This window comes from Coffea arabica, chromosome 2c (assembly GCF_036785885.1).
Source record: "Coffea arabica cultivar ET-39 chromosome 2c, Coffea Arabica ET-39 HiFi, whole genome shotgun sequence".
NCBI lineage: Eukaryota > Viridiplantae > Streptophyta > Magnoliopsida > Gentianales > Rubiaceae > Coffea > Coffea arabica.
The window spans coordinates 23,960,421-23,977,124 of NC_092312.1; the positions used below are offsets into that span (position 1 = coordinate 23,960,421).

A 16,704-nucleotide genomic window follows, 5' to 3' on the forward strand; every position below is an offset into this window, starting at 1 on the left:
GTTAAAAACTTTAGGGTCTTCTATCATTCGCTTAAATCTTTAGTCACAACTTTTGCAAGAAATTGTAGTCCCAGGATTGGATCATACATAAAAATAGGGAGTTTGTTCATGAACTGCAACTCATGTTATTGCAAAAGTAGCTTTTTTTTCCGCAGAAAAAATGGTGCATGAATACTTTGTGAATGACTCTATTACATTGTGGAGATCTCTCTATTATGGTTTCTGACATAAACCAAAATCTGTAGACAAAACATATTTTAACCCGAGGATAAAATCAAGAATGCTTTGTCTAATGTAGCTTAAGGAGTTCTTGGTGCTGCAGCCACGTCCTGTATCTTTCATTGTGGCTATGACTTGTTCAAACTTTCTTTTGCTTCTGAGAAGACTTCACTTACACCATGGTAATTATGATATCTCGGTGGTCAGGATGCCTCCAATTTGGTTTTCCTGCATCTTGTGATCAGAGTTAGCTTTGAATCTTGGAAAAGCTACTAAAACTCTGTGATCTTTTTGAGTACTCTCTTATCAATCTTGAGAAGAAAGAATCCTCTCTTTCCAGTAGCTTTGCTGGTGTGTCATACTCGGCTATCCGCCCTGTTCATGGAACAACAATCATGAGTTTAATGAATTGAACACCAAAGAGCACACAACTAGAAGCACATGTAAGAAAAAATTGAGATGTTCATTTGTTTTCTTACCATCACTGAGGACCAATACAAGATCACTATCTATAACTGTGTGGATTCTGTGAGCTATAGTAACGACTGTTCGATCTTTAAATTCTTGACTGATGATCTTTTGTATTGTACCATCGGTTGCAGAATCAACAGATGCAGTGGCTTCATCTAAGACAAGAACTGTGCTCTTCTTTAGCAAGGCTCTTCCAAGACAAAATAATTGCCTCTGGCCGACACTCCAGTTTTCCCCATTTTCAACCACTGTATGTTAGTTGCATTAAAAGAAAGATAGTTTAGTACACATTTTATCACCACCTAAGCATTGCATTTGAGATAATAGTCCAAGGCAAGTATGTGACCTGTAGTTTCTAGCTTCTCTGGCTTCCCCCGCATCAAATCACCTAACTGACATTTGTCTAGAGCCTGGGAGGTATAAGATAAATCTACTCAGCTTGATAAGAAAGTGCAATTATAAATAATCATTCGTGATGATTAGTCCATTTCATCTTTCTATCCAACATTAAAAAGATCAAATGTTTACAGGGCTATGCTTATATCAACTGAAATGTTGCCAAAAAAATTCCCTCGCAATTCTGCTGACTACTTTTAACATCTGTACTGTTGCATTATGTGCCAAGCGTACATTTATGATTCACTCAACTTGATAAATTTCTTTTTTTTTTTTGTTTGAAATTCTGTATTCTAAATGAGCTTAGAGAGGTTCGGGATCAATGTAAATGCATATTAAAACAGGTATCTACTGCTTTAGCTATCGTAGAAAACTTTACCTCCCAAATTTCATAGTCAGAGTACTGGTCTAATGGATCAAGATTTCCTCTAACTGTTCCTTCGAACATTGTAGGATCTTGGGGGATGATGCTAAGCCTTGATCTCAAGTCATGAAGCCCTATTTTGGTGATGTCCACGTCATCAATTATGATACTTCCCTCACTGGGCTCTACAATCCTAAAGATGGCCTGAATGAGAGTTGATTTACCACTTCCTGTCCTTCCAACAACACCAACTTTCTTCTTCCCAGGAAATGTGCAGGTTATACTCTTTAATACAGATGGTAGATGCTCAGCATACCGGATCTGTGGACAGACCATGAATAGTTTCATTGTCAAAAACAAAAGCCAAAGAGTTTAGAAGACTTACTCTCATGCTCTGTCTATTCTTTATTTGCATATTTTTTCTACAACTCATTAGTATGTAATGCAGCAGATTATGCGCTACAAAAATGATAATGTTGCACTTAGAATTAAGCATATTAGTTACGGGAATTAATGAACCTTTTTGTTCTGAAAACGAACTTACCTTTAAGTTTGTGAATTGAATTGTTCCGATATCTGGCCAATTTCCTGGTGGTCTGTGATCTTCAATAACTAAGGGTGCTTCACTGGCAATGTTCGAATACTGAAGAATCCTTTCCACTGATATCATTTTGTTCTCAGCATTGCATATATTCCAAATAACTGAAGCTTGCTGAACATTCAAATTGATGCCATATGTTACTGCCAGCCCGGCAATGCCTGTAGAATATTCACTAGGTAAGTCTTTGCAAGAGCATGCAGTAAATGAAGGAGTTTGATATAGTTTTTCCCACAGGGGCTTATGCCTTTCATGGATTAACGTCCACCATTTGCACTATGATAGGAGTACCTTACGTGTGATCAGTGATTATATACTTAGAAATTCAGTAGTTTCGATGCTTACTGGGATCTATGATTCCATCTGGTAGAGTCACAAGCAAAACGAGTGAGAAGGCAAACACAAAGTTGGATAACTGATTCAGTCTGAAAGAAAGCCACTCCATTGCTGACACATTGTGAAACCATGGTCTTGAATGGTTGTCGATGAGACAGAGGTTTGAGTCAATGAAGCGACATTTTTGGTCAAAAGCACGTATTGTTGCTGCTCCAGCTAGTGACTCAGCGAAGTGATGGAGGATTGGAGCTCTCTGTATACCAGCTAAACGTGCCAATTCTCTTGCCGTTGGTATGTAATATCGCTGAAAATTTGATGAATAGATGTAGGATTATACTGTAAGGATTTGCTATGTGGCAACCTGAAAATTGCATTAAAATATGTCTAATCGGTCTAAAATATTTTGCATGACAGATTTGTTCCTGCTTCCTGCTAAAATCTGAATGTAGAACTGTAGTAATAAGCTTTTGAATATGATTCAGGATTTCTCCCTCTGAGGTTAAGTATTATAAAACAGCTTTTGAATTCTCCAAAGAATTGACTTGAGTGCAATAGCAAGGGTCAAAATGATTTACCTGGTACCATATGCAGATGGCTGTGACAGGAATGAAGAGGACAAACACTTCCCATGCTACCTGCGACATGACTGCTATGGTTCCAAGTAACTGGATAATTGAGAATGCACACCAGCCTATTTTGTTTGCCAACTCCAAGTCTAGGACACTTTGATCTGTTGATGCCTGTGCATGACATAAATGGTTGTTTTCATTCTTAAAAACAATATTCCAGAGTATCAACAGCAAAAAAAAGTGAACTCCATGATATCAGAAATCAAATAGTGTGAAACTTAAATTTGCCTCATAAGTAGTATACTGAAACCTTTGCCTTTCCCATGCATTTGGCCCAATTTATGCGCTCCTTTGTATTTAGGATGATCAATAGGCTCCAAGAACTCATTTTCAAGTTTAGGCAGCGCCCATGATTAAGCATGTATGCATTTAGTATCTGAGCTTGAATATGCCTAGCATGTATCCATTTCTTGAGGAGCTAGTCAGTCATATAATAATGCCACCAGATAGATTTGGTCAATTAAAGATGGAGTATTGCCCATTTCATGCGGAGCTTGTCAGTCGCATAGTTATTCTCAATTGGTTGAAAAAGCTAGCACTATTTGATGAAGCAATAGATGAATTTTGTCCAGTACAAACTACAAAGACGGTTAGACCATTAGAGGAATATTATATGGTCAATTCCTTCAGATATCCTGCTTACTGTCTTTCTTCTTTTTTTTGTCAGAAGTGACAAGAATAATTTCTAACCTTAAACCCACAGTAATACCAAAAGCCAGTAACTTCTGGTACCACTGAGGAGACTATAAACTACACTCACACACCCAACTCAAACGATGTGGGATACGGGGAAGGGAACAAGGGGACTAACCCACTCACTTCTGCTTACTGTCTTTCTTCTTGATATCAAGTTCCTGTAAATCTTGCAAAATGTAGTATGTCATTGAAGGTTGGTTAATTTGCTGCCTATCATACAATTTGCTTATTTTCTTTGCTACAAACTGATTGGATTTGATAAAACTTTCAAATGATATAAGTTCTCTATGCCGAGTTTCATCTAGCATAGACTAAATGACTTGATGCTTATGACATATCAGACAATAACAGAAAACCATAATTTGCAAATTCAGATCAATTAGCAGCTATACAGACACTTAAAAATTGGTTTTTTCTGTTAACCTATCTCTTGATCTGCTTTCTACTTTTTAACTACAGAAATTCTTAACTAGCCTATGCTGAAGCTCTTAATGCCTACATGATAAGATTAACTCCAAGACAGACAGCCAAAGTAAAGAACACTAAAAAAATTCAATGTTGCACGAAAGTTTTCAGCTTCCAATGACAACAATAGTTAAATATTTTATCCTGTTTAATCATGCTTACTTACCCTGTTTAAAATTCTTCCAGTTGGAGTTGAGTCAAAGAAAGCCATAGGAGCACGAATAATGCTGTGCAGCATGTTGCTGAATAGCTTCTCTGAGGTCAAAAGGCCTGTTATAGCCAATAATGTGGCTCGGATCAGCACACAAAGTGAACTTCCAATGGCAAGAAGTACATAAACAAATAGTATGAAGTGCATCCCAACAACTGGTTCATGATTCCCAGTAGGACAGGCCCATGCCATCCAATAATTGCTGGCTATCTGCAATGCTTGGAATGATGATTGAGCAAGTAAAATTATTGGAACAAAGGCACCACGTTTCACGATGGTCAAGTAAGACCAGTAAACTTCCTTCCCAATACTTCCCTTTTCTCTTTCTTCATCCTGCACCAACCGTCCTTCTTTTTCTGCTATTTCAACACATAGATTGTGCTCGGAATCTTGTTTCGTGTGTGGAAATTCTGCATTTGGATTAGGTTCTGAATTAGATTCACCATCATCAGTTTCATGATTGAAAGTTCTACTAGAGCTTTCAACTGTCAGAATTGATTCTAGAGCTTCATTGTGGGCCCCAACGATGACTTCAAACCCAACATTGTGTTTTAGAAGTTCTTCAAATGAACCAGCTTGTGCAATTCTTCCATTTTGCATCACCTGTTACAATTTACCAGATACAACCTGAAACCTTTATGATAGAATAATGTAATATGCTGAAGTCAGCTGTACATAACTTTGGGTGGAAAATCATCCTTAAGATTCCCTGATCATTTGTATGGTTTCAGTACTCAATGTAAGATTGAAGAGACAAACTTCATAAAATGGTTCCATCTTCAGGAGCCTCTAGTGTTTCCCATCAAATACTTGTATATACACATCAACATCGGGAAACATATCTATCATCAACGTGGACAAAACTCCAATGTGAATCAGTATCAGTCAGATCATATTGAAGCTTCCTTTTCTCTTGGGCAACAAGAATATGTAACACTTGAAATATATTTAGTGCTTAGTCAAATTTAAATGACAAAGTTATACTAGCAACCATGCATTTTTCTTACTTACCAAAATGAGATCTGCAGCTGGAAGAAACTCAACTTGGTGGGTGACATAAAGTATAGTCTTGTCCTTGAGGATTCCCATCAAACAATCCTGAAGAAATGAAACAAAACTTAACGTGGTATCAAAATTATGTGAGACTTCAGATTTTTCACTATACACACACACACAAAAACACATCAGGGTATCATGGTTACTTTAGGTCAGACATAAACGTAAAGGGAATTCATAAAACATTTCAAGAACAACTGTTCTTCCACTGAATCATTTTAAGTTAAAGCATTTTGTGTGGAACAGTAGGACCTTGCAAAATGTATTATTATTAATCAAGACAAAAATCCTAAATCTGCTGACCTGGAACAGTTGTGTGCCTGTATGAGCATCCACAGCACTGAAAGGGTCGTCGAGGAGATAAATATCAGCATCTTGGTAGACAGCACGGGCAATTTGTATTCTTTGCTTCTGGCCTCCACTCATGTTTATTCCTCTTTCTCCTATCTCAGTTAGGTCGCCAGCAGAAAAAAGCTCTAAGTCCTTTGTAAGAGCACATGCTTCAACTGTTCTATTATACTTGTCACTGTCATATGGGTTTCCAAAGAGAATGTTTTCTCTAATATCTCCTGTCAATATCCATGGGGATTGAGGGACATAAGCCTTAGTACCACTGATCTTCACCGTCCCTGACTGCTTTGACATCTCTCCAAGTACACATGAGAGCAAACTGGACTTTCCTGATCCAACAGTGCCACATATTGCCACCTTCATTCCTCTTTTTACCCTTAAGTTTATTCCATCAAGTGTTGCACTTCCTGATTCAGTATTCCAGCAGAATTTTCCCCCATCTATCTCAACTGAAAATTCTGTATCACTACAAGAATGGTACAAAACTGCATCTGATTGAACTTCATCTTGCTGCAGGAAAGAAGCAATTCTATCTGCAGAAACTTTTCCCTGAGCAATTACAGACAATAAATCTGGTAGATTAAATATGGGATCTTGGAGCATGCGAAATGTTGCCAATGCTGATAAGACTCGCCCTGCAGTGAGAGGGATTCCCATTAAAACACATCCACCAAAAGTCATAACAGATATAAAAGCTGGCGATCCCCAGAATATGAAAGCTGTTAATGCCAGCAATCTTAATGACTTCCATAACCAATTGTACTCAGTTTGCCTTAGAATTTCTAGTTTGTCTAAGAAATAACTGTCCCATGCCTGAAGTTTTATTGTCTTCATGTTGCGAAGAACTTCTGAAGTAGCTTTCATCCTATCATCTTTTGACTCCATTATTTTAGTTTGGAATCTCTTCAGGATTCTAGTCAGTGGTATGTTTCCACACATTATTATCAGAGTTACAACCAAAGCTACAAGTGATCCCAATCCCAGATTTGTGTGTAGAACGTAGATAGCCAAGGAAATTTGTATAGGCAACATCCAAATTGTGTTCAAGTACCAGACGAAGTCTGTAATTCTTTGGACATCAACGCTCATATAGTTAATGATCTCCCCACTGCTGTGGCTTTGACGTGATTTGCTTGATAGAACTATGCCCTTCTGGTATATGTGAGATATCAGAGCTGCTCTTAACCGAAGGCCTAGTTGGCGAGCTCCAAATATCCACTGCCTCTGCGCTATTGTTTCAACCATTTTTGCACTCAGAAAACCCAATGCAAGTAGATAGCCACTTCCTAAGCTCCTGAACTTTTTCTCAGTTAGGAAATTTACAAAATCGTCAATGAGATAGGGGCCAACGTAAGATGATGATGCACTTATAACTGCAAAAAGGGCATTAATTGCTGCTTTCTTCCATGCAAATATATATATTGCCTTATAAATAGATGGATTTGCTGTTCCATCTTTTTTCCTTACATGTTCAAGGCAATCATCAAAGGATCGAGACAGGTAATGAGCCGAGTCCCTGAAATCAACTTCTGGGACTTCATCCTGATCAAGTGGCTTCTTAATCCCAACCTCAAAGAGCGGATTGAGCCATGAAAATGTCACCAGTTGGAGAAGAGTGGCTCTCCCATATGGACAATCTTGTTTTCCTTCCAAATGCTTTTCACTTTTTCCATTCAAAAGTGGGGCAGTGATGCCATTTGGGATGTCAAGCACAATGCCTGTTCTGCCTCGTATTGAAATGACAAGTAGGAAGGCAGATGCAAGAAGATTCAAGGCGTCAGCATATGATTGGACTTTGAGGCCTTCATGGTTTATTATGATATAATTTCCATCGATAGCGGCAGATGCAAGAGATATCAAGAAGCTGGATATCCACCAGATCCTGATGATCCAAGGCAACCTGACTTGTTTATCTCTTAGTATTTTATACTGCAGAATTAATGAAATGGACCATGAAATTAATTGCATCGTCTCTGAGGCATAATTTGGCACTTCCAATGCACAGTGAGCCGAATTATTACTCTGTAGCATCAGCAGCTCGAGGAAATGAGCTCCGAGAAGTAAAATGGAGCAAACAAGGGTCAGCTTGTAACTAAGCCCAACCTTTGCACCCACAGAACACTTTTCTCCAACCATACTCTTTTTTCTGCCTCTGCATTTTGATTCTACAACATATATTACGAATTGGAGCAGCAAGACGCCCAAGAAACCAAGTTGCAGGACAATGCTCGCATCTTCCAACAAGCAAGATGATGAAAGTAGCTGTCGCCATGGGATGCGAAACTGTAGGAGCATTAGACCTGCCATGATCAAAGAACAACATTGCATTATTACTCATCTTGGGAGTACAAATCCAAACAACATAGCGTCCAAGCAGTGTTTTTACTGGACTCGTATACTATATGTTACCAGATTACGTTCTGATGCTACTATGCATAAGAAACATGGAGACTATTAATAAGTATACACAATGCATATCCAGAAGTCCTTCTTTCTTATTAACTATCAAGGGTTGTAATTAAACCATACTGTTCTTAACAGCCTTTGTAGCAGCGGAAGATTGAATGTTAATAGTAGATTGCACCATATCAAATAGTTAGCTTCCTGGGATGCCTCCTCCATCGTGGTTCTTATGATCATTGACCATCTTTGATCTAAGGAACGAAACTTGCAGCAATCGTCTAATTATTTATAACCCTCTTGGAGATTTTAAGGGGATTACACTCAAGAGTACAATGGTTTCTCAAAACAAGATGCCAAGGTTGAGTTGTCTAATCCCAGTAAGGATTCAAGTCTTTCTGCCTTAGAAGTCGGCTGTTCAGTTCAAGGATGCAATCATTCAGGATAAATGTTAGAATTTGTTGCAATCCTCGTCAGCCACTTTGATTATATATTTTGCCCATAATGACTTAGATTTTGTCACCCTTTTTTGGGAGAGGGAAATGTAACCACTAAAGTAGGTGAATCTGAAAAATTCAAATGCTGACCCCTTGGAAATTTTATGTGGTCTAATAGTTTTAATGTAACAGCCAAATTCATTGCACCATATCATTCTGCATTGAACATAGTTACCATTTAGCACAAGACAAAAAATAAATGGTAATATTAGTTGTTCATGACTAACTTGATAATAATAATGTCAGGGTGTGTCTAATAAAGGTAAAATTAATTAGGAAAAGTGTATCGATACAAGGAACGACAATAATTATTAATATGCGTATATACATATGTAGACAGAAAAATCCATAATATTGAAATCTATTATGACGTGAATACAATAACACTATACAAGTTATCATTAGTTGTTCACCACTTGTTGGTTAACGTATTCAAATTTGTCCACATAAATCCAGATTGTCAAAATTGGAGTCAAGAAGTGTCTGCCAAAGCTAGTGTTGCCTGGCAACGGTTATTAATTTTCCTTTACAAGGAAAAGGCTAACGGCATAAAAAAACCTTTAATTTGCTTGAAGGAAACTGTAAAAATTTCCTTTACAAGGATAATTAGCCATCGTAAGTAAAACACTAGAATTGATTTTGCGAAGAACACTTGACAATAGTAGAAGTATGAAGAAAGAAATGGTCAATGCTTATGCAGAAGGTTCAAGCTAACACGATTTTTTTTAGAAGGGAAAAAAAAATCAGCTTGCACTTATTTTGAGTGTAATTCTTAATTCAAGAATTTTAAGAGTTGAATTATGCATTTTCTTGAAGCTATGTTGCTAAGTATTCCATCCATATATATCAACGGATCCACCAATTCTCAGCATGCAGCTATAAGCAAAATTTCCCTTTCCAGATAATTGGAAAAAAAAAAAAAAAGGACTACCAATCCCCCCCCCCCTTCCCCCAAAAAAAAAAACGCCCACACACAAAGACATATTTTGCTTTAGTATAAGGGATAATTTTAGAAACCTCCCCTGAGGTTTTTAATAATTATAGCTATCTCCCCTAAGATTTGAAAATTTATGGAAACCTCCCCTAGTAAGTATGTCTTTGTAATAATTGATGATATAAGCAAAAAAATCAATGGATATCCAATATTACCCCTCTCTAATATGTAAAAGAAATTAAATGCTAAAAAGTGAACTATCACCATTAATCGTTAAGTGAAAACTTCAGGTTAGTTTTTTGCAGGAAAATTTAAGACATATTTTTTTGCATTCTTTTTTGGTACTTTGGACATTTTTTTGGTTAAGTAATTTTTGAAGATACTTATTTAACAAGTGCTTCCTTATTTGGTCGGTCGATTTTTTGTAAATTGATTAATAAATCTCGTCAAAAAAATTTGGAATGAAATCTAATTTACTAGACTAGATGACATTAGAATTTTAGGATAAAGAAGTATCAGAAAATGATTTTCATTTTTCTCTTTTAAACTCATTTTCACTTAAAATTTGTGAAAGCATCATAGTCTTTTCATAGTATCAAAAGAGATAAGTGTAATTTTTCAAACCTTAGGGGAGGTGGGCACAATTTTTGAAAATCTCAGGGGAGGTTTTTGAGATCATCCCTTAGTATAAATAACAGAAAAAAGAAATCAATAACTGGATTTCCCTTTTTGGTCATTTGATCATCCCCAATCCCATGACGCTGGCGTAAATCACTATGTACATGACAGTACAACAACAACAAGCATATTCTTACTGTTAACATTAAAGTGGGATGTTGCTGCTTTCCAGTAGTATTTTACAGTACTCGGTCCACCGTTCAGTCCAGTACTGTGTGTTGGCAAATAAAAATTAGTTCAAATTGTCGTCTGCCTTTTGGCAACTTCAGGCGTGGATTCATTCCTTGTGTTCAGCCCTTTATCTTTTATTTGTTTCTCTTGCCCAGTTTTAACACTTTATCAAAGTTTGTAGCTTTCACGATTTGAATATTAAAAAAAAAAAAAAATCAGTAGAATGGTATAATTAATTTTTTGTACAAAGATTTTGGTGGATGATGGCGCTTGAAAGTTGAAACTTGCCTTAATTGGTGGATGTCTTTCAAGTCACATATCTCTTGAGAATAGAAACGTTATTCTGCTGCTGTAAACGCATTCCTATCATCACAGGCATTTAATTTGCTTGCTCTTTTCTATATAAAGCAAAGATCAAATTCAAAAATTCCGCAAAAAGTAAAGCTTATTTCTAGATTTAGGCAGCTTTGCAAAAGATTTTCTACTAGTCTAATCATTTGTGCAATCTGGTAGCTACAATCATAATTTGAGTAGCAGAGATTAGTTCAAAATGAGACATTATTGGTCCGATGACTCAATGACACAATTAACTCACATTCAGAGTTCGACTCCGCACAATTTAGTATGAAGTAGGAATTTTTTGCGAGACCCAATGGTCCAAAACAGAATTAGTTAGGAGCATCTATGAGAAATCGACAACATATTATTTTTGTTTAACTATGGAATGGAACGACATGGATGGGTTTGTTTAAAAGGAAAACTACTGATAAACATGATCCAACTTATTCGTGGAGTTTCAAGATTATAAGGGAAGATCTATGAGAACAAAATGATTTTTATTTGGCTTCGAAAAGAGCTAAATAAACTTTTGGATGAACTAAAGAAAACGATGGAGTGAATATTACCGATTAACTATTTTTTGTTAGCTGGTGAGCACGGTAGAATATTAATTTACTGTTTCATCGTCCCACAAACACAGAAAGAAAGTATCAATGATGAAGCATGTACTCGTTAAGTTTTATGCTCCATTTTTGCAGACTACAGTCTAGGAAGTAGGACAGATTATGTACTTAGTCATGAGAAGTTCCATGGAATTTTACAGTCCACAGTATATTAGCATGCATGGTTGCTAAAAATAGTATACTACTTCAGAGAAGAAAGTCAAATTACACTTACCTTCTGGGCTGCCGATGGTGGACCTCATCATAATTGCTTCCAAAACCAAGAAAAAGCTTCCACCTCCAGGTTTAAGGGCTTCTCAACTTGTACGTAGTACTTCTTGTAAGGTGTTACTATGGACGTGAAGTTTTGGTACTGAGGTTATACAGCAGTTGCAGCGTATATGATATCCTACCTCAGTTGTTTATAAGAAGACACCATGTTCTATGTGTCTGTTGGCGTTTGTGAAAGATGATCAGAGGGTTGAAGAAAGCTGGAGTTGGGGGATTGTGCACAAGGAAATAGTTCTTTGTTTGTCCTGATCTGATTGTTGTAGGGTTTTCTCACGTGATTGTAACTTTAAGGACAGTCCTTTGGCTGGATTTTTTAACTCATTACCATCATGTTTCCTTGTGTGATATAAGACTTGAGATGAGATGTCTGCATGCAAGCTTTTGTATATGAAAACGAGACTGTCTAAACTCTATCGAATGTTTATTTATCGGGCACCACAGCAACAAAGTTCATATATTAACTTTTTGGAAAATAATATTAAATCAAAAAAATATAGAAATATCAAAGAACGTGATAATTTTTAGTGTGTATATTCATATAGTAAATTAGATATATAGACGCGCATTAGAAAGCACTCACGAAAAGCAAGCAAATCAATTAAAGAGCCAACATATTAATTGTTTCCCAAAATTTTTAAAGATTATGGAGTAAATATGCATATATAACAAGGTGGGATAGTAGTGTGGGCAAATTATCCAAATGGCCCTTTAACTCTTTGTCTAAGTAAAGTTAAGCCCCTCATCTATTTTTTGACGACTTTAAACCCTTGAACTTGTAAAAGTGGGAAATCGTGGCCCTTTTACCCAGTTTCTCCGGTTTTGCAACCGGAGGACCAATTCACACGAATGCAAGTGTGCTTCTTCAAAGGGCATTTTTGTCCGCATGTTCTAAACAAAAAGGGCACAACTCTTGTAAATTCCAGCTATCAGACAACTCCTATTTCATGGACGCCGACCGACTTTTGCCTAAATGCTTACAGACAACGGGGAGCCCAGCCTGTAAATTCCCCTGCTTCTGAGTGCTCTTCACTACATTACTCCCTCCCGCGACTTCACACGCCACCTTGACAGTGATAATTGCCAGAGCTAAAAATTTAGACCCGTCAGATGGGCTGTTGGAAAGAACAATTTTTTTAACAAAAGAATCCCGCATCTCCTTTAAACCACAGGTGTAAAACCGGCTCACATAATTTACATGGCTGTCGTCGTCCGATGACTGGAGGACGTATTCACGGCCGACGTTGAAGACGTCAAATCCTACCACATAGGGGAATGTAGAGAGAGGCGGGAGGTCGATTTTGGCTCGGGTAAGCGGATTGACGAGGAAAATAGGAGGGTATTCGTCAAGCATCACAAGCCAGCCGTGAGAGGAACCGGAGTGGCGGCGACGGTGGGAGGCTTCGGGGAGGTCGAGGACGTGGCATTTGCTGTCGGCGAGATTGAAGAAGGCCCTGCGGCGGCTGGAGGAGCGGCTCTGGGGAAGCATTAGCCAGGGGAGTTGACAAGGGAGGTGGGTTGGGGTTGTGGGAGTGGAGGTTCGCCAGGTAGTGCACACTGCCCGAAATCAGATGTAATCAGCGTAAATTTTGAGATCGATTGAGATTTTCTGGATTAATTCCGGCGGGAGAGAAGACGAGTCGATGGGAGACATGTTTGGCTTCTCTTTTTGTTTTCTCTTTTCTTCGTTTCTCAAGACGAAAGGATATTTGAGGATGATTTCAGAGAGTCGACTGTGGTCAATAGAAGTTCAGAAATGCTGGGGAGCATTATCGCCGTTCAACTTCCTTCAACTTGACAGTGAAGAGTTTACTAGTCTGTTGTCTGATAGCTGGAATTTACAGGAGTTGTGCCTTTTTGTTTAGAACATGCGAACAAAAATGCCCTTTGAAGAAGCACACTTGTATTCGTGTGAATTGGTTTTCCGGTTGCAAAACCGGAGAAACTGGGTAAAAGGGCCACGATTTCCCACTTTTACAAGTTCAAGGGTTTAAAGTCGTCAAAAAATAGATGAGGGACTTAATTTTACTTAGACAAAGAGTTAAAGGGCCATTTGGATAATTTGCCCTAGTAGTGTTGATGAACAGTCTCCTGTCATTTCATTTTGCCAATAATTAAAATATGGAAGGATATAAAAAAGACATGACAGGCTTCAACGATTAGACTAGTCTAGGCATGAATGTCTAATCAGCCCACTATAATTTGCTGGAGATCATTGACTATTAAGGTGGTGACATGTTTAGAACTCTCAGTAGTGCAAAATGTTTGGTAAATATGTCTTAGCAGCTAGCAAACCTTGAATGTTTTACTTGAACTTTGGTTTTTGTCTTTCTTGCCTTTACAAAAGCTTGTTGGTTACGAATACATATTGCTCCCGATAGAAAGTGACAACACTGGCGAGCATGTCATGATTAATGGTTTGCTCAATTTGCTTCACAGCCAAGCACACTTGAAATAGCACATTGATATCCACTATTAGCTATCCTTTACTAGTTTATATGCGCATCTTGTTTGATGTGACAATGGAAGTGAGTTGAAACTTGGCCGTCAAGAATCATGAGGCACATTATTTCAAAGATCCCAATATATCTGTACAACTTTTGTGTTTGATTTATCTATGATGAGAATGATTAGGTTTCAATACAAGGTTCATAAATAAATTGCTCTTTTGACCCTGTCAGCCCTGTTACATCATATTGGCAATGATGAATCTCAACATATTTCATGTTCTAGGTTTGGTAGCAGTATCTATGGCTAGTCAATCGGATTTAGGGCAGGGACGGTCATCAGTATGACCGTCCCTGCACGGTTCATGGTCCAGATTGGATCATGAAAAAATGTGCGGCTCAGATAACAAGTGGTAACTCGATTTTCGCGTCAAGTGTGGGGCCCATCACTATGTGTTGTGAAAATACAATCTGTGAAAAAAAAGTTACACGGTGAATAAAAGAAGTTACGCGCTGTTGATGAAGAGGGAATTTGCCAGGGACGGTTCCGTCCCTGCCCCGAGTCCCTAGTCAATCGGTGCTGCGAAAATACGGCAATTTGTAGCGAGATTGAAAGTGGTGGGGCTTTAGCTTCAAATCAGAACAGCACAAACAATCAAAGCATGACTTGGGATTATAGTGATATGAGTAGGAATCATCTTATTTGTGGCATTTGTAGAAAGATGGTTAGGTTAATCAGAAAGTTGAAATTATTGAAGCTCCATTCATCGACCTAGATCGCCTCCAAAGATTATTGATGTCCAAATAAATTCTTAGCAAAGCTCAATATTTGTTTCTATTTTTTTTTTTTTGTGAAAACGATTATAATTTATAATAGTATCTGTCGATTTTTTAAGTTCTATCTGGTCGTCTAAGTGCCATCGAAATTTCTTCCTATGCACATCTATTTTAGATATCAGCAAATTAATTAATTAATTTCATAAACATGGTAAGTTAGATATGAAATAGGTGCATTAATGAGGAACGCACATCCGATAAAAAAAATCCACTCTTATTTAATTACTCTATTTTTGTGGACCAATCCTGACCTGGAAATGCACATTTTCTTTCTCTAGTGGGATGGAGATGTTTGAATCCAAATTAATGTAGCCACCTAAAACTGGACGAAAGAAATTTGACGTTTCTAATGGACTTAACTAGAGGCAAGTATCTAATGGTCTGTGGTGTCAAAAAAAAAAAAAAAAGGAAGAAAAAAACTGCCCACCTTACTCAACTAGATGTATCAAGTTTTATCACGGAATCAATGAATTTGTGTGGTCCTTTTCAGCCGTCAATGGCAAGTATTAAGTATTAACCCTGGACCACTTGATCGATGGTAATGCATCAAAGGGAAAATAGCCAATTGCTGGACAGGTGGTGCTGGTAATGTATATGTCTTGAGGTGCAAGACAACCTATTTTCATCGTACACAATTTTCCAATATATCTTGCTAATCCCTGATTGATTCAACAGATGGCGATATTGCCTTTCATGAAAGATGCAAAATCTGTGAATTTTGATCCATGCATCCTCAGTCTTCTTGTACAAAAATGACCGTTTGGATGGTTGTTTTCAGAAATAATTGGTAGCAACTTTATAGAAAGAAAAAAAAAAAAAAAAACCTACCCAAAAGAACTTTATAGAAAAAATAGTGTATACGAGATAAAATACGTTAGGAGATCGAATATGTTAAACATTTTCGAGAAAAGAACTTATTAAACATTGTAAAGGACCCAAATCTTTATTCGGGATCAGAAATAAGACAGTATATGGCTAAATGGAGAGAGTATTTTGGACCGGAAATGCTGAATGTTTGTTCAACCCTTGTGTTTATTTAGCATCAAAACGTGGGAGATGGCTTATAATGGCATAAATTAACGAAACCCTTGTCGTCTCATTGCCAAGCCACATGTATTATTAATTCCTGATACCTCCAAGACCAGGCATGCATGGTTCTCTAAAAACTACATTAATGGTTGAAAAGAACACTGCGAGCAACCTTAATTTGTTGCATTGAGGATGGAAACACAGCTCCAATAATGATTTTGAATAATGCCAAGCAAACAATAATATTAGAAATCTGTCAAGAAAGTTTTGGTCTGATAGATAAAGTTGAACCCCCTAAAAATTAAAGGTTTTAGATTCAAATTTCTTTCTCTCTCCTGAAATTTTAAATCCTAACGCCTCTCCTACTTAATGTAGTAATTCTATCGTCGACCTAAACAAATTCAAAAAGGATAATATAACATCTGAAGCATGAAAACCTGCCATTGCAAAACTTACTACAAGGGAGAAAAAGGAAAACAGATAATTTTATTCTCCATTGAGAAATTATGACCTTCCAAGTATTAACAGATAAAGTGTTGTGCAAAAAATTATTGGATGCATGTAAAGTATCATCTTCTTAGGAAGCTTTTTGATCTTTTATTTATGATTCCCCTAGGACCAATGTAATTTTGCAAATGTAGTGTAGATACATGAATTGGGCTTGTTCTCTCATTCAAGAAATTTAAAGAG

The 16,704-nt window shown here is 37.3% G+C and overlaps 1 protein-coding gene across 2 annotated transcripts; it reads right to left on the reverse strand.

Annotated features, from left to right (window-relative positions):
* Window positions 1-101: 101 nt before the first annotated feature.
* LOC113726941 (putative ABC transporter C family member 15) lies at window positions 102-12,126 on the reverse strand. 2 transcript variants are annotated; one of them, XM_072075410.1, is made up of 12 exons: window positions 11,649-12,100; window positions 10,761-10,870; window positions 5,745-8,092; window positions 5,397-5,483; window positions 4,341-4,988; window positions 2,960-3,124; window positions 2,394-2,688; window positions 1,995-2,209; window positions 1,466-1,771; window positions 1,037-1,100; window positions 699-938; window positions 102-594 (listed from the first exon to the last, which is right to left on the reverse strand). In XM_072075410.1, exons 3-12 carry the CDS (start codon window positions 8,085-8,087, stop codon window positions 467-469), a joined length of 4,491 nt encoding a protein of 1,496 aa, XP_071931511.1. In that variant the 5' UTR covers window positions 8,088-8,092; window positions 10,761-10,870; window positions 11,649-12,100; the 3' UTR covers window positions 102-466. The 2 variants fall into 2 exon arrangements, with proteins under 2 accessions (XP_071931511.1, XP_027106664.2); XM_027250863.2 differs by lacking the exon at window positions 10,761-10,870 and having other exon boundaries at window positions 11,649-12,126.
* Window positions 12,127-16,704: the final 4,578 nt, after the last annotated feature.

Excerpts from the sequence above, each read along its gene's own strand:
- LOC113726941 (XM_027250863.2), bottom strand. The coding sequence starts at position 11,679 with ATGATGAGGTCCACCATCGGCAGCCCAGAAG. Across the intron at positions 2,210-2,393 it reads AGATGGAATCATAGATCCCA|GCATTGCCGGGCTGGCAGTA; the intron begins GTAAGCATCGAA and ends AATATTCTACAG. Across the intron at positions 595-698 it reads TGTATTGGTCCTCAGTGATG|GGCGGATAGCCGAGTATGAC; the intron begins GTAAGAAAACAA and ends TTCCATGAACAG.